General features: G+C 31.4%; 2 protein-coding genes and 1 long non-coding RNA gene across 4 annotated transcripts in view; 2 read left to right on the top strand and 1 right to left on the bottom strand.

The window, feature by feature from the left end:
- The window catches only part of LOC105559347 (integumentary mucin C.1-like), a 6,268-nt gene extending 5,320 nt beyond the window's left edge, over nt 1–948 (bottom strand). Inside the window, exons 1-2 of the mRNA XM_012007561.1 lie at nt 872–948; nt 4–265 (exon numbers count right to left, since the gene is read on the bottom strand). Of these exons, the coding sequence (XP_011862951.1) occupies nt 4–265; nt 872–935 (326 nt within the window). The 5' untranslated portion in view covers nt 936–948. The remainder of the gene's footprint in view (nt 1–3; nt 266–871) is intronic.
- A 7,908-nt stretch (nt 949–8,856) lies between these two features.
- Nucleotides 8,857–12,359, top strand: LOC105559340. The gene is made up of 3 exons (XR_001008740.1): nt 8,857–10,045; nt 11,940–12,126; nt 12,277–12,359. It is a non-coding gene; the product is annotated as an uncharacterized LOC105559340 (long non-coding RNA).
- A 203-nt stretch (nt 12,360–12,562) lies between these two features.
- LOC105559339 (eumenine mastoparan-OD-like) lies at nt 12,563–13,714 on the top strand. Of its 2 annotated transcripts, none has more exons than XM_012007551.1 (2): nt 12,563–12,972; nt 13,489–13,714. In XM_012007551.1, the coding sequence occupies exon 1, from the start codon at nt 12,639–12,641 to the stop codon at nt 12,963–12,965; it is 327 nt and encodes a 108-aa protein (XP_011862941.1). In that variant the 5' UTR covers nt 12,563–12,638; the 3' UTR covers nt 12,966–12,972; nt 13,489–13,714. The 2 variants fall into 2 exon arrangements, with proteins under 2 accessions (XP_011862941.1, XP_011862942.1); XM_012007552.1 differs by having other exon boundaries at nt 12,563–12,986.
- Nucleotides 13,715–19,300: the final 5,586 nt, after the last annotated feature.

The following is a 19,300-nucleotide window of genomic DNA, read 5'->3' as shown; positions in this document are numbered from 1 at the left end:
GACGTTGGAATGGTCGTTGACGCACTGGTGGACGACAGGGAGGTCGTTGACGTAATTGATGTGGTCGGAGTAGTTTTCGGAGTAGTCGTCGATGTACTGGTGGACGTAGTAGGCAAATCCGTTGTGGTCGTTGTAGGCAACTTCGTGGTGGTTGTCGTAGGCGATGGCGGTAATTTACATTCTATAATCATTGAACTTGGCAATGGTCCCTCTGCACAGGCCTTGTTTTCTAGCGAGTTGCATTGGTAACATCTTAACGCGTTCCCTTTAAAAAGATTGTACAACAAATTAATAAACTACTTTTATATAACTTTTGTTGAAATTAAATTATGTTATTTTAATTAATTATAATATTATAAAGTTCTGTTAATTATATGATTGTTGCCACTGACAGTATTATAGCAATAACTTTCATTTTATTTCAAATAACATGTCGAAAGCGATTGCAAGAATATAAAAGTTGTAAACGAGCATCATAATAGTTTTATTGTAAATGTGCTTAATGTCTATCGCAACTGTCAAGACTCTATTAGTTGTCATCTTCAAATACTAAGTATTAAATAATGAAACATGAAAAATATTATAGTGTAAAAGCACAAGCAAGCAAATGCAAATACATCTATCTTCATCAATGTTAATACAGTGGCATAATTCACATTTATTCAAACAAGTTGTTCACTTGACACTCGCTTATTCACACTCGCCTGCTTAGTTTAGATCTAGCTTTATGAAATAGAAAAAACTCAATTACGCTAGCATTTTTTAAAGTGAAATTAGAGAAGCATTTTGCTATCAAAATGGTTAAAATTCTACATTAATTACAAAATTATTAATGTAATCAAATAAATTACCAAAATTTTTTAACGCATACCTGAGTAAATAATAGAAAATATAACTATTAATGTGATCACAAAGGAGCGTCCTCGCTTTGCCATGTTTGATACGTCGTGAGTTACGTCGAACCAACAACTGTCGTGATATTTCAAGAAATCTGGATATACCTTCCAACGTTATCACCGATTTTCACCATGTAACTAACTGCGATAAATGCTACATTATCGCAAGCATCAACCTCCCCAATGCTATCATTTCCTTGACGCGATTAAGATGCGAAAAATGGATTATCACCATCCCCTTGTTTCAACTATGATTTCTATCATACAAAGAAAAAATGATTTGGAGATATGTCAATTAGTTTCAACATATAGTAAATTAAAATCCATGCAGTAAATATGATATAAATTAAAAAAGAAAAATATTAAGAATTTAGTTATTACTTTCGCGTTTGATAAATTTTATTGAAAATTTTTGAAAATAGTTGTTTTTCTAGATATATATAGTACTAATTCTGCACATAAAATTGGATAGTAAAATTAATTAATTATTAATAATGGTTTTTACTCTTAACTTGTTTTTACGGTAAATTGTTATAAGTAATTGTGAGAGATAAAGTAGATTTTATTCAACATGTTATAATTGTGTGCTAATATTCATTAATTGTATCACATATACCAGCACCTTTTAAAAATGATATATTTATTTTGTTTTCCCATATTTCTCTTAAAAAGAGGGATATATATTCTTATTATATACTATAGAGTTACTGCTGATAAGGATTGATACTCATACAGAGAGAAATTAAAATAACACGAACAGTTTGCATGATACAATTATTCTCACGTTAACAGTTTCACAATATTTATATTTAAACCAATAGTTATCATTTTCAACAAACTTGTGAGTATCAGAAGTAATTGAAAAATATTTTATCATTAGACAATTATAATTATCCTAAATGTTTTTTAAATGATAATTGCTAGACTTCTATTTATGCAATTTCATAGTTCCTTGTCAATAGTCAAGAAATATTTAATAAATTTTGCTATTTATATTTATATATGAAATAAATTCTGAAACTAAATTTGAGAATACATTCTTAGCACTCTAAGCAGCCATTTTCACGGACGATTAAGCGTGACGTCGCTCGACTGGCGCGCGGGTAAACATTTTAAGTTCAGTTACAAATTATAGTTAACATTGCAAAGAATACACGTTACCGTAACATCCATATTTTTTGCGCATTCAAGCGAGAAAACTACGCGACCGTTAGATCAGCACAAGGTAGTGCTATACATCATCTTGATCGTCTCTTAATACCGCAATTATAATAAAAACTACAAAATATACCAATCGAGCAACTAGCGAGATCGATGTATTAGTATATTACAAGATGTATTAAAAATATTAAATCTTCTATATTTTATCTACGGCATGCGCACGTAACAGATTAAATTTCTGATATTCTATTAAAGTTTCCATGAAGACGAAATCAATTTCCACTCACGCATTCTACAAGCTTCTCGTAAATAAAGCTTAAAAACAAATTATTTGAAAGTAGAGTATTACACAAGCTATGGCAAACGCTTAATTTATCTCTGTCCTTCACGACGAATTCTTTGCGCGGAACCTTTCCTATTCGGGACTTTTCAATTTCATTTATACAACATCTGTTGATCCATTCAAATCATCGGTACGTTCAACTTTGCTTAATAAAACGAACAACTTTTGTGACTGTCTAATCGACTCGCGAGATAGTTCCTTTAAGATAAATAAATCGATCGTTGATTTCAATAATCAATTATCTTACTGATCAGAAAAATATCAAGTATTAAAATATTACTTATTAATTAAATTATAAAGAAATGTAAGTGAGATATATTTCTCGGATTGAAGTGACTAATACATATATTATACAAAGTAGACAATTGATTTGTAGATAATCGTTTATCGTTAAGATACAAGGATGTCGGTATCACGCTTATTATAGATACTATCAATAATTATTTACACGAACTCGCAACGACTGATACAGTATCATCTTGTCAAGATATTAATCGTTCTTTTACTCAACGTGAAACTTCGTAAAATCGTAAAAATTTATTATAAGGAAGTAATTTTCTATTAGAGATATATATCCACACACAAGACATCCTTGCGTATCTAAACACGAAAACTTACGTTATCGTTTCGATCTACGAACACTCGACGGACGTCGTTAACGTGGTATAGGATATAGCGTAGCACTGGATTAGCGTCAAAATGTCGGATTTTACAAATAACGAGTCTATTATTTTAATATACATTATTTAATCAAAACGTTTTCCATTTTAATTAATATACTGTTTCCAAAGTTCTTTTAAACCATAAATGCCTTGTTTTCTAAATGTGCCGGTTTTTACTTCCGAAAATCTGGATTCTTTTGAATAGCTTGAAGTTTTATCTTCTCGGATACGAAATTCGCTGAACCATCACTGTGCGCTTATTAACTCTATTTTCTCCAAACATGATACACATATTTTGTGTAGTTTGAGCAAACTATCTAAGTTTGCGTCATACTATATGATTGTCCAAAGATCTAGTTTTTCTACTCCAAAATGTTTTCACTTTAGAATATACTTATTAATTAGATAATAATAAACATTGGTTTTTATATATTCGTTTATCTCCAAACGTGTAAGGACATACACAATGTACATACATATGTACACTAGGAATCACTGATGTCTTTCTACATAAATTTGCGCACATATCAATACATTTCTACATTTTGCACATGAAAAATGTATATGTGTTCTACATGTATCTGAATTTGTATGGAAAGGCATCAGTGATTCCTAGTGTATGTACATCGAAAGAAAGTGTTGTTGAATTAAACAAAAATGCAATTGTTTGAAATAAACGTTGACGTCACGGGCTGCCACAAATATAAATAATTCACTCAATCGTATTTGCTATGGATTGTAATCTTAAGCATTGAACTAAATATCCAGATTATTAAGGCAACTATCTGATGTTTTCCTTTCGTCAATACTGACGTTGTTTTAACAATTTTATTGCAATTACACTGATCTTGTTGATGCAACATCTTTTCTTTTTTGTATACCTGATTTATGATTTAACATCAATACGAGTAATTTTTTTTTGTAAATAATCCAACATTTTAGCACCGATTTGATAATTGGGATTTCAGATTTGTGTGTGTGCAGATTTGAATGCTCCAGAGATAATAATTATTTCGAAGTAACTTCAAACGCGATACAAGGCATGGTAAAACCAGGGAGCGATTATGTCGTGAAAGGGGAGAACCCTATGGGTATTCGTTAGAGCGTGAAGGTATTCGCTTCCCACGCTTAAGCCGTGGAATAACAATGATGCTCACGGATGCTTGCGCAGCCTTGCCTCCGGTTGCCCGGCGTCAACGCGTTCCGCTTCGTGTTTCTTCAAATTTTGCCCCGCCGTGCTAAATCGGCTCTTTTTGATCAGGCACTAGAACGCGGAACGTAATTTCTTTCTCCCTGTCCGTCTTCTCTCTTTCTTCTTCCACTGCATTGTGCGTGATCGACGCTTCCTTGAAACATAAACGAATAGCTTTTACAAATTTTACATAAGAAATTTTTGATTCATTTATAGAATTCTCTTTTATAAAAAGAATATAGAATTGAAGATGGAACGTGTGTATCGCGGAACTGCTATAAGCAATGCTCGATAACTTTTCGTATATCAAACTGGTAACTGCAATCTTTATTAATAAACGTAGGTAGCAATAAGATATATGTTTTTCTTGTGCTTATCTTATTTTCTTTTTAGTTATTCCGCAAATTCTATCGCGAAATTAATATCAATCGATATACGTAGACATATGCACTCACACGTAGCATGCACACCGTATAAAATTGCATTGGCGAGATAAGAATATCTGATCGGTGCCAATAAGTAATGGATTTATATAGCTATCAAAAGTACCATGTGTTCCGCAATGACGCGGAATGCAGTTGATATGACAAGTAAGTTTTACAACACTAATGACGCAGCGATGCGTCAAGAAAATGTTCACTTTACGAAGATCCCGGCGTTTCCGTGTTTCACTAATTATACTTTCTTCAATAAGTCAAAGTCGTTTAGATTTATGCGGCGAAAGCCGTGGGATATTTTCAATACATTACAGCTAATTGACGCATCTAAACTATTTTTTTTTACGTTGCACGCTACCGCGGTGCATTAATATACTTAATTCTGCTGCATCTCCCTTATCATCGTTTATAGCGCGACAATCTGTTTCCGATATTGCGGAGCGATTTATTGAACGTTAAGAAAGGCAAACTTTTTTATCGATTCTTCGAAAGTATTTTTCAAGTGTTTAGCGACCGCGCGATATTCACCAGAAATAAAAGCTCTGTCAGTTTCGAAACGTTAACTTTTCTTTATGTTTTGCACGGAGCTAACAATAAGTGGCAACTTGTTAGAAACGCACGCAATGAGGTAATTATATTATTGCGCACACGCACATACTTTAGAATTGTATCAATCTTGAATTAAATCTTATAGTTTGTCTATAGTCGAATGAATGTAATAACTTTCTATCTAATTGGGTTTATTCATGTTTCGCCGTCGCGAGTCTGAAGTCGCGAGACCTGCGACGTACCATCTTCGCAAGTTTCTGCCCTTTGCGATACGCAAAGATGCGCGCAGAATGTAGAAAAAGAAAGGCGCGGAGAATGCGTGGGTGTACAAACACATTCTGGGGAACGGGGGGAGCATGGGGGATGACGCGAAGCTATATGCCAGTGGCGTTGTACGCCACTTACCGAGAGTTGTCAGGATAGAACTCCGGCGAAACGGGGACACCTGGATCAAATCGAATACATCTCTCGTGTAGCGCGTCTTTCGAGCATCGACACCTCGATGTTCCACGGGCGCGCGTCATGCGGAAATAAATTTATGGCGAATCTAAAGATCACACGAGGATCTGACGGCAAATTTATCTCTCACGAAACGTGTACAATTGCTGACACTGTATTTCTTGATAGAACTCTTACGTGTTTTTTATGCAAACTTATAAAAAAGTCATTTAAAAAAAAGTTAATACAGCTTGCGTGAATTGAGAGAGTATGGACTACATGCCTGTGAAGTTGGCATATCATTTCCCAGCAGATCAAAAATAAAATGGAGTTCTTATCGCATGCAGTCGAGTTCTGTAGTTCTTGATACTTTTTAATAATAGTTCTGTTGATTTAAACAAAAAACCAGTCGATCGAAAAAATGATCTGCTAACTTCCCGTAGCAGATCATTTTCTAGCAGATCAAAAATAAAAGAGAGTTCTTGTCGCATGCAGTCGAGTTCTTAGTTCCTGATGCTTTTTAATAATAGTTCTGGCGATTTTATACAAAAAACAGCCGATAGAAAAAAAAGATGTATTTATCATAACACTAAGACGCTGACGGATTTTCGATAGTTCTACGGGTTCTAAACTATTTCTCGTGTAGTTCTGAACACATTTATTCATTTTTCAAAGAATTTTAGGCAGTGGCAAGTCTCTGTTACTTTTTAATAATTCATAATTCCCGAAAAAATCATTTTTAAGCAGATAAGTGTGCTCTGCTGCTCGGAAAGTCGGGGTTCTGGTCCTTCTAAAATATTTCTCTTAGAGCTCTGAATATATATATTCATTTTCCGAAGAATTCTAGGCAGTGGGAAGTCTCCGTTACTTTTTAAAAATTCATAATCCCCGAAAAAGCCATTTTTAAGCAGATAAGTGTGCTCTGCTGGAAAGTCATAGTTCCGGTTCTTCTAAAATATTTTTCGTATAGGTTTGAATATATTTATTCATTTTCAAAAGAGTTTTAGGCAGTGGCGAGTCTCCGTTACTTTGTACTTTGTACCGTTACTGCTGAGAAATGAATTTTTCGGGGATATGAATTTTTTAAAAGTAACAGAGACTTGCCACTGCCTAAAATTCTTTGGAAAATGAATAAATGTGTTCAGAACTACACGAGAAATAGTTTAGAACTCGTAGAACTATCGAAAATCCGTCAGCGTCTTAGTTTTATGATAAATACATCTTTTTTTTCTATCGGCTGTTTTTTGTATAAAATCGCCAGAACTATTATTAAAAAGTATCAAGAACTACAGAACTCGACTGCATGCGATAAGAACCCCATTTTATTTTTGATCTGCTGGGAAATGATATGCCAACTTCACAGGCATATCAGAAATTTCGGAATGCCTGTGAAGTTGGCATATCATATTTCCCAGCAAACCCCCATTTTTAAAAATTCATTTTAACGTCTTTAAGAGGATCCCGTAGCATGTCTGTTTTACCGACATTCGTAGTTATAACCTATCGTCGTATTAAATTCATGGAATCAAAAATGCTTGCGTACAATTACAGTATATGCATTGATGATCCCGGGAAACTCCAATTTTATACCAAAAATGAGTAAAAATTACAAAATTCATATATCGATCACATATAACCGTGTAGACGAACTGTCAACTCCGTCATACTTGTGCTTCGTATAAAAGTTCTACAACTTGTACTCACATGAAACTGAGTTTCCCCGGATTCGATGACATGTAGAATTACTGTGAAACCCTCTAAATTGGGATTAGATGTTTAAAATAAGAGTATAGCTAGAATTAAACTTTCGTGTTTATGGCTGGGTGTGATATATCGTAGTAGTGTGTCCGTGTGCTCATGTAGGTATATGCTGCGTTTCGTGTTTAGATGGCGCACACCATCAAAGGCCTCGGCCTTGGGGGATCCTCTTAATGGGCAGAACTATTTCTAAAATCCATCAAGAACTCTGGAACTATTGTAAATCTATAGGGAACTCGTAAAAAAAGTTAAATTTTTAAATAATGGGGGGCTAACTTCACAGGGGTATGTACTACTGCAATACTTTATGTAGAGGAAAGTCCCCTATTACGAGATAAGCTCCTAATATGAGATAGCAGGGTTTTTGCTAAATTAATAGGCATTATCTATTGGTTTCATCGATTGTTCTTGGAGTGATATCTGTTTGGTGGAAAATTTACTGTTAGATCGTGTAATTGTTGTGAATACAGATTTCTGATTAAATTTGTATGGTGAAAACCTACTATCTCATATTAGAAGGATCTATCTCGTATTAGAGGACTTTCCTCTATATATTTTATAGTTTATAATATATAATTATATTATTATATGTATAATAGGAACGAAAAGAGAGCTATAACTTCATATGGACATTGATGATTTCATCATATGAGATTGATTTCGTTAGATGTCGCATTGCAATAGAAGAAAATACTTTGTTTTAAGAGAAATTTTGTTAGACACGGAAACAAGAACCTTATTTTTCCGTGTTTGGTTAATCCACAGAGCGGACGAACGCTGCAAGAGATAGAGCAACTGCAATCTCAAACTAGTTGTAAACTAATCCTATGATCTGCTCGCGAACGTTTCATACAGCGCGATCCGTTAATTAATATTAACCGTCCGCAGCGCCGTCGTTCCGTGTAAACGTTCCGCAGAAACTTGAGATTCTCCCCCGGTTACGTCGTCGCTTTCGAGCAATTTCCATACCGATTTTATCACTGATGACGTGTATCGGGCATCTATAATATCATTTTCGTTCTTCTAATATTGCATATAATACTCATTTGAATATACAATAACTAAAAGAAAAAAAATTTAGTGACGATGAAAGAACAAATTCGCAATTTCTCTGCATTTCTTTATCTCTGCATTTCTCTGCATTTCTTTAGGTCAAAATTATAAACGTAACTAAATTATTAATAAATTTAAGTCGAACATTTCTTGGTTCCATGAATTTATTGCCCTTTGAGTAAAATCTGTTTAGTGGAAAATGCATTGTTAGATCGTGTAATCGTCCCGAAGAAAGAGTTGCGATTGAATTTGAATGTTGAAAACCTGCTATCTTATATTAGAAGCCTATCTCATAATGGAGGGTTTTCCTATATAAATTTTTGTTTAATGGTTTACAAAACTTTATTGCCAAATGCAACAATTCTGTTATAGTTATAGAAATAATATCGGAAGTTTCTTTGTTTTGCAATCCCTTCATATACGTTTCGCGAACATATTGACCCACCCTCGTATACGTGAAAGATTTCACAGACAACTAATGTGATTTGTTATTTAATTGTAAGATAAAGATCAAATTAATTGACTTCTAAATTTTAAGAAATTTTCTGTGATGTTTGTATGCAACATCGGATGAAATAAAATTTGCAGTGACTTAGTTCTTGACATAAAGATAAATTATACCTGCGTAATTCTTTATTGTTAATTTTTCTACTGAAGTAAAGTTTATTGATTGAAACACAATTGCCATTCTAATAAAAATTATTATTAAAAATAGTATCTTTATCATCAAGGAAGTTGAAGATAAAACTTGATTCTACTTGATTAATGTCTCTTACGATTTTCTTCTATAAAAATGTCAATGTATGAACAAGAATTGTAATTTGATTTCTGCTCTAAATGCATTAATGAGACTAAGATGATTCATAAACCATCAAAACTAATGACAATTTACAGATCTTATCTTGTAATATAATAACTGATATCAGCAATATTTGTAACACATGTTCAATATTGCACGTATATCTTCAAATTATGCTGTACGGAATCTCATTTTTCATTCCACTTAATAGTCGCCAATAATTCTAATATTAGCATAGTTGTCACATAGGACGATTTATAGATGCATAATCACAATGAGATGAGATCAGCGAGGTTCGCTAAAATCATTTATAGCTACGGCATACGTGGACCGTGGCAAAGGTCTAGAACTAAAATTGCTACAAAGGTATAATTATTATTTGTCACTAATGCACACGACGGGCACGCCACAATTTATGATTTGACTATGATAGCCTAGTACCAGACGCGATTTTATGACGCATAAAATAAAATTTCTTCCCAATCCATCACGTGGAAACGCGCATTTCCTTATTGTAGAAGTTGATAAAAAAAAGATTCGAATGGTCGAATGCGTTATTTCTTTCGCCAAAGAAAGACACTAACGTTAAAATTTTCAACAATACAGCTGAATACGTGGTCTATCTAAGCGAGCGATATACCTGCAGTGTTAATTCTCTGTCAATGAGTAATTACGGAAAACACAACGTGCGTCGTGATAATACACATATTTGTGGAATGTGAATTTGAAATAAGTTTACGGACAGCGAACGAATAAGGTAGAAAACGCGTAACGCAAAGAAAAAGAGATTAAAATATCGTTAATGTTTTTTTTTTAATTTAAATCTGCAGAAGAACGCAAGGTTGATTTGAATTGCCAATTTGAATTTCATGAGGTATTAAAGTCATTAATTGCGTGTAACTAAATGTGCTCTCTGTGTGATCCTATACATATTAAAGAGCCACTTAACATAATGTAAATTGTATTTATATCATAATAGAGTTTACAATGTCTGCAGATAAATAGTATCTTTATCACGAAAGTGTACGTATTACATGTGTATTCGAAACAAAGTTTTGCTCGTACAATATTGACTTTTTGTAATTAGTATACTGAATGTAACATTACAAGCAGGGAATACCTTAACTTTTAGATTATGCCTTTTTAATTTTTATTCTATAAAATTGATTATTAACCCGTTATAGGCCGCCAGCAATCTACGGGCTGTGCACTGCCAGAAATTAAAAAATTCAGGACATTAAATCAAAATATGTAAAATTATTAAAAAATTGTTTTCCATACTTAGCGTTCAAAATGGCATACCAATATGGTGGACCAATATTAAAAGAAACTTTTTTCCCTTAGATTTCGGGAATCTGAATGTATATTCGTAATCAGCGACCCAAGAAATCCTTGTATATTACTTTTCACTGAAAAAGAAAACTTTTTTTGAAAATTTGGTCTGCCATTTTGAAAGTATGGAAACATTTTTGCAATAATTTTACATATTTTGATATACTAATGTCCTGAATTTTCTTACTTTTGATAGTCCACAGCTCGTAAATTGCCGGCGGCCTATAATAGGTTAATATATTGTTATTATATAATAGAGTAACATAAATGTAATTAACGACGTACGTAGGTAAAATCTGGACCAAATTTATCTCCAGTATAAATTCTGCGGTCATCATACAGCTAAAACGATAATTGATATAAATTTAAATAAGTTACTAACAATTTATAATACCAAGATCCTTGCTCGGGTTGGTTTGTTGTTTTTACGTTGAAAAATTGATACGATATCGGCATACTTTTTACGAGCAACATAACGTTGTTTTATTAGGTCTTATTCATACGACGTGATAACAAAATAAAGATACTTTAAAATTTTATACATATTAAAATAATTTTAAACTGCTGGGTTATAGCTCGTGACTCATTTTCTTACCGATATCACGACTTAAAATATAAAATCGCATGATTCAGTAATATTAAAGAAACGTTAAAAAATTACTGAATGCATATATATAGTAAAAACTTACCTTTCTAGTATAATATTTTAATATATTATGAAAATAATACAACGTGAAAAAATGCGACAGATGAAAAAGTTTATGAATAACTAATTTTATACAAATTCTGCATTTGTCAATTTTAAACTCATTAACTTTTTGTTCATCTCTACAGTTTTCTCATTATATCACTCTGTCAAACGTAGAGATAAAAAAATAAGAAAAAGTTTAATCCTAAGATAATTTTAAGAGAAAAACAGTTGTGAGAAAAAAACTACAATTTTAGAATTTCAGAATTCTCGACGCAACTAAAATAATTTGTAAAAATTTTTTAATAGATATTCATATAAAAATGTAGCAGTCAGATTCTTTTATTTTCATAAAATTTATAAGAAATAATAAAAAGTTAATAAAATAAAATAAATAATTTGCCGGTAGAGATAACGTTGGAATTATTTCAGTGTTGTGAATTGTATCGTTTTTTTTTTAGACGTAGTTTCTTTGACAGTTATATTTATCATTCGAACAACAATTGTCGTAAAATGAAAATAAAATGGACAATAAGAACTAGTGAAGGATTCTGACAGTGTAATTTTATCGATTAGTAATGTTTTTCGTGCTGTTTTGTTTTATTAAGTCACGATTTTTATATCGCTATAGATTACCAACGAAATGATGACATTAAACCAGGAAAGATAACGCACGTACCGCACGATGTGAATATTAAACTTTTTTTCTGACACAACAAAGTTACAATCGCTAGAAAATGACTTCCATATGAATGAATATCAAACATGAAAGTGTATCGATGTAATGCATACTTTTATGTATCGATATTTAGCATTAGGTAAAATTAAACTATGGTAAATTCTATCAATGACATTATTAAAAATATGTTTTTTATTTCTGATGCTTTTCTCGTAATATTCATGGATTATATTAAATTTTCATATAGTTGTCTTTATAAAATTTATTAACAATTTTAACATATTTCTAGACACAATTTCTTTACGGAAATAATTGTTCGACGATGTTGCTATGAGAGTAAGAGCATTAAAATATTATGACATATTATAAATCTGACTTTCTTTTATGCCTCTTTATATAGTTTTTCAAATATTACAAAATAAGAAATTCACATTAAACATGACTCAATTGCAAAGTGCGATTTTGAGAAAAATACTATGATCTCTTTACGATCTCATTAAAGCACATTAAACCATTTTATGGTTTTGATATATTTTATTATGTCGATAGCAAAACACAAGTTTTTCTATAAATTGTGTGAGCTATGGGGGAGACACATTAAAAGCATAACGTAACATAACGCAGAGTAATTTTCAAGCGAAACAAACCAATATGAAGGCTGTAATTTTCTTATTCGGATTTGCGCTCGTTATTGCAACTATGGCTCTAGCCAGTCCAGTTGCAGTAGCTATTCCCGAAGGCCTGGCCGAGGCTGTAGCCAATCCAGTTGCCGAAGCTGTTCCTGAAGCTGCTCCCGAAGCTCTGGCCGAGGCTATAGCCAAACCTAGTGCCGAAGCTTGGGCCGAAGCTATAGCCGAAGCTTTAGCCAACCCCAGTGCTATGGCCAAGGCTACAGCTATCGCTAAAGCTATGGCTCATGCTATGGCCATGGCTCTGGCCGTAGCTTCAGGGATGGGAGACTATGGTATCAGCCAGTGAAGCTAAGGTATAGTGTTTAAGGTACAATAATCTCGTTTGTTAACTTGAACTGATTTAATTATTTAGCTTGAAAATATATTGTATTATTCATGTATACATATATCACAGTAAAGAGGAGCAAACAAATTTTTTCATACTTCGTAAATTTATGACTTATTGATAGTTATATTATTCATCGCTTATCATTCATAGTTGGCACAAAATAAGTTATTAATTTACAAAATAATTTACAAAATTAATATACAATTACAAAATTTATATTTTTACAAAAATATAATACTTAATATGTTTTTACGCAGCTTTATCATTGAATCATGTTCAATCTTGTGAATTTCTTATTTTGAATTTCTTATTTTGTAATATTTGAAAATTTATATGAGGAGGAATAAAAGAAAGTCAGATTTGTAATATGTCATAATATTTTAATGTTCTTTTCATATGTGTATGATATTAATCTAAAATCTATACATATATCAACAAAACAAATAATATATTTATTAGAAAATATACATTTATATTATAGGAAAAAGAGAGAGTGTATGTGTGCGAACGACCTGGCCCTAGCAGTACTGGATTATGCTAAAACACAAAGTGAAAAAACATATCTTTAACTACACAAAATAAATAAAATAATGAGAATAACTTAAAAGCGTTGTAAAATTTCGCCAATGTCTAATACATTAATGGCGTTACGTTTGTACTAATTAAATACTTGTTAATTTCAAATAAATACACTTAAAACAAAGTAAGTTAGTACGTCTTATTTATATTATTAAAATAAATCAGTCATCCCATATATAGAAATAGAATCTTTAAGAAGTTACAATAAGAAATTGTAACAAATAATTGTATAATATGATTGCATACAAAATATAGCAAAACAGTGTGTCCGTAACATGATTATAGATTACGGATTGTGATTATATCACAATGATTAAATTTATATTTCTGAAATTTAGATTAAAAGATGATGTTATAGAGGAAGAATTTTTATTTTTGCATATATGCTAATAAGAAATGTCCTTTCTCCTTACCTTTTACAAATTTCTCGCAAATTACTAATAAAGTGATATGCGTACTTATTGCAAACACAATTTTAATATTATAAATACATTACATATTATGTGCATGCTTTCCGTGATTTTAAAGAATTGCGCGCAATTTATAAAAAAGTTGCGCATACATACGTGTATGTATCAATAATAGGTACAACCAACACGGCGATGCGTATAAATATAAAAGATATATAATAAAATATAAATACAAATATATAGAATAAATATAATATTAAATTTAAAGAGAATAATAAAGATATATTTGAGTAGACAGTATTGTTATAAACAAAGTTTGTTTACCTCAACTCTCCCCACTCTTGATCCGCCCACAATATGGATTTTTTATTTCAAGCATGGTATTGGCGTTCATGTAACCTCAAAAACAGCAACTAATAAGACTGTACATGTTACCTTCATCATTGCTTGAAAAAAATAGGTATTGACCTAAAGTTTAAATGCCAGGAATTTATACCAACCTTGGTAATTTATACCACAAAAAGTCGTGTTTAAAATAGCATAAACATTACTTAACATAAGAGCTCACAAAATTTAAAAATTTACCAATATTTGTAAAATTTTATTTGAATTTTGATAACGTGATCTTTATATTTGATCGTAATAGTGTCTAAAAAAATAAAACCAATATTTATGTTTACGACATTCACGATCTGAAATGTTTTTACGTTATTTATATTAAAAAATAACCTTTTTAAAAAACAGGTAAAAAAAGACGCCAAGTATAAGCGCCATCCAATCGAGAATTATATAATTTAATTATTTGAATATATTTTATTCGAAGAAAAAAAACATTATCTTCTCTACAAAAGTAGTGATATTATTAAATTGCGCCAACTAAAATGGATATTTATACAAACTAGATACTTTATTATTTTAAAGTATTGTGTCCAAACAATCAAACATAAGATTTTACCGAAAGACATAAAGGAGATATCAATAATATCAAATTTTTAATACTTATTTAATAAAAATAATAATTTAATATTGTAATGGAAACATTTTTCTTAAACATTTGGATTTTGAAATAAAATTTTTTTAGGATTACGGGAAACTTTTTTAATAAGTACATATGTGTATGTACTGTTAAATGTATACATATTATCGTATTTGTGTCGATTTAAAAGTCATGAAATACTCAAAACGTGCAGTGTGTGACTGTTTGTAGCACATATACTATACGAGATAAGATATATATTGCGATTTTACATATTTATATTATGTATTGTACCGTAGTGATAAAAATTAATGATAATATGCACATATCGTTTCAAATATCACACGTTTTTCAAATATTAACTTTCGCGCGTGTCACGATGCTTGATATGTTCGTCGTGACTTCAAAAGTAAAAAGTACGTATTTTCTATTTTTATTCTTGATAATCCTTATTCGCCAAAACAACTTTCACTATAAATTAGTCACTCCACGAAATCAACTGTAGAAAAATACATAACGTGACATAATACATTTTATTTTCTTAACACTACGAGAAAGCGAATATGAAAATCATAATTTTATTATTTGCTGTAATTGCGATCTTAGTCGCAGTTAATATCCCGGCTATTAATGCAGTGTCCGACGCTGAACCTGCGGTTGATGAGGTATGATAAATTGATTCCATTCAATATTTCAATGATTTCTTTTAACGTTATTCTAAATAAGAATTAAAATAAAATGCAATAGATCAGTTCAGTCGACCTTAACTGGCTCTTGTTTAATAAATTCAATAAAAATAAAAATATAATGTGCAACGTTTCGACACCGTGTTTGAGTCCTTATCAAGTACAAATTCTTAAAATTAATTGATATCAAAATTGAGTTATTGTAATAAAACATTGAACAGTAAAAAATTTGTATGTAACAAGTTGAGTCATGATTGTAAAATTAACAGCACAAATTGAAATGACCAAAGTCCGCCGTTATTGGAGACCGAATGGATCTTTATATGGAAAATAAAATGATATATCTAATTTCACATGTATATAGATTGTCAAATATAAATGTATAATATTTGATCGCACATTTTATAAATAATTATCGTTAACCTGTTACACTGTCAATCATATATTTTTCCAAGCAAGCAGATCTCTTTACACGGAATAGTTCTTTATTAAGAATTCTTTACATGTTAGTGTACGATTAATTATTTATTATTATTGCTAGTAGTATTTGTTTATTGACCCTTGGGGGGTGCAAAAACGGACCTCCGCTCCGTTCACATATTTCAACCTTATACTATTTTAAACGCTCGCACGAGAGAGAGGAAATCATACTTCTCCACATTCATCCTTCATTTATCCATCCATACCTCCAAGACCTCCGTTTCCGCCATATTCTCTACACTTTCCATTCCTCCTTCATCCATCTCTACTTCCCTTCCCCCTCTTCACTCCTCTATCCTCTTCAGCCATTATTATTGCTAGTACAAATGTACAATTAGATTAAATTTAATTACAATTTACAAAAGCATACACGTCTTACACTAAATATAATACATTATTTGAAATATTTTGTTACGTGTATTTTCGATAGTATTTAAAGTATCAGACACACAAAACAGGAATAAGAAATGTGAATATCATTTTTATTAACGCATTTCTTTCAAATTGTTATGCGTCTCTATGCTTAATATATGTTATAAGATTGTTATTCTTTTAAATTTTTAAATTTTGTGCTACATTTGTAAAGTTATGCATATGCATATACAAAATATACGCAAACACACACACACACACACACACACACACACACACACACACACACACACACACAAAACAAAACATGAAGGAGGAAATTTTAAATTTTATTTAAGTTTAAATTATGTTTATATTAAATGTATAATGGTATAACATTTTTAAATTCCTATTATTCCCGTATTATTTTAAAGTTTCAGCATTATCATTAGATTATCACATTTAATAACGAAAATATATTCATAATTTTAGGCTGCTATAAGAAAATGGGGCAAGGAAGCAGCGGCTCGGTTTGAAAAAATATTGAACGGAAAATAAGGATAATAAGGAAAGTGTAATAATGCCTTAATGTTTAATCTTATCTAATACGTTGTCGATCGACATTAAATAAATTAATTAAATGTTTGTGAATTTTAAATAAACGCACCGGCAAATTAAAAATCCTAATTGTCAAAATATTTAATAATACCCATGAAAGCATTTTTATCCCAAGCTAGCAAGAATGTATGCAACGTTGAAATGCGCAATAAATAATAATTTAGTATTTGTGAGATGAACATTGTTCTCTATTTCGCCAAAAAAATTAAAATAACAATCACTGCATACAGGTATATAAAATGCCACATAAAACTTAAGCCAGATAATAAATTCAGGTCGGAATATAGTCTTGATCTAAATAATAAAATGATAATTAATAAAATGTATATATGTACAAGATCTACTGAACAGACCGTCTTAAATATAATACTAATTTGTGTATTTATGTGAGGAAATATCTTGTCAAAATTACAAATATTTTATTAGAATTAGAAAATGTCCTAGCTGGCAATTATGGACACATAAAATATGCAGCTTAGAATTTGAGTTTTAATCTACATATTTTTCTCAATCTTTGTCATTTCTCTAAATCGTAATAGCAATAATTTGTAGAAAAGAATATTGAGAACGAATTAAAAACTACAATTATATCTGCTAGCACCATAATTGAAATATTAAAAATAAGCAGTAACTAAAATAAATAAAAATTCTCCTTCTTCTTCCACGTGTATTAGACTTAAAGCCTATTTTATCCAGTTCGTTATGGTACTTTGAGCATTTGGTTTTACTTCATCTTCGGTAGGCTGTTAACCTTGCCGAAGGAAACCTCCCATCTAGAATGGCTATACCCCGAAAGAGTATGTGTGGCAAGATACTCTCGGTGGTTGCCACTTCCCTTCGGGAAATTCCGAAAAAATCCAGCGATGTCCGTGGATTTAAACTTGGATTTTTTCGTTCATTTGTTTACTAAGCAGCGCGTATTTCGCTGCGCCACACCTTGCCACATCATATAAGAATAAAAGACATTTATTCTTAATATTTTTTATTTGTTCTTATGCTATATTAAAACTGTAATATATGTAGATATATTAGGTATACAACTTAATTCTCGGCCCATACATTTAATCGGTTATAGTACTTATTCAACTTTAAATTTTCTACCGCATGGTGGTTTTAAAGCGCCATTCGCTGACTGTGAAACGAGGTAGAGTAGGTGGTAGCGCGGTTGACATAATTTTAGAAACAGATAGGGACAGCGTTGCTATTCGAAAAGCAGCACCTAAGATACTGCCTTCTTTTCGTATTCCAACCAAACAAAACGTGAGCAAGGCCAAAGAAATGATTTGCTCGTAAAAAAAATTACCCATATTTGGCTCTTATCCATTATTTCAAGTTGGTTGGTCACAAAAACGTTGACAGTAATCACTAAAAAAATTAAAAATATGGGTTTTGAAGATCGGGTTTGTCACTTTAATTCGATATATAACAACTGTCTCGTTCTGTTCGTTTTTACGTGTTAAAACGTCACCAATGTTAACCAATCTGCGAAAACGGCTATTTCATGTGCCACAACCTAATACATATACATATAATACAATTATTTGTGTATGATCAAATATTTAATTAAGAAAGTTGCCAACATGTCAAGATATAAAGTTTGATAAGGTAACAAAATATTTTACGAAATTTTAGTTTGCAATTTGTTTGAGAAAAATAAGAAATCCGTACTAATTATGGAATGTACTTGTATAGTATTAATACACACATATTCATAAACGACATATTTTAATTATAAATCATATTTTGAGAAAATATTGTCTTTTCTTCATCGATTCGTACAATATCGAACTTTAATCTAACATACTCAAACCATGTAGATTGTTCTTAATATATCTGCCACACTATATAAGATTAAATATTACGATTTGGCATATTTATACGAGGGTGAGTAAAAAATTATCTGCACTTTTCGTTCTACAATTTATTTATACAAAAATAGGGGTTTAATGTGTACATCACTTTTCAACATAGTCTCCTCCCTTGGCAATGCACTTGGTCCAGCGGTCTACAAGCTTTCTATTTCTTTCAATAAGGTTTTCGGTGGTCGCAAAGCCACTTTTGCACTGCTTCCTGCAGTCCAGATCTTACTCCCTCCGACTTTCATTTGTTTGGGCCGCTCAAGGATGCTTTGCGAGGTCGTCGATTTTCTACAGACATAGACGTGCAGGAAGCGGTGCAAAAGTGGCTTTGCGA

The sequence above is a fragment of the Vollenhovia emeryi genome, unplaced genomic scaffold, assembly GCF_000949405.1.
Source record: "Vollenhovia emeryi isolate VEMERY1.0 unplaced genomic scaffold, V.emery_V1.0 DF939280.1, whole genome shotgun sequence".
Classification (NCBI taxonomy): Eukaryota; Metazoa; Arthropoda; class Insecta; order Hymenoptera; family Formicidae; genus Vollenhovia; species Vollenhovia emeryi.
The sequence above is the reverse complement of the archived record's forward strand: the minus strand, read 5'-3'. Positions and strand labels throughout refer to the sequence as shown.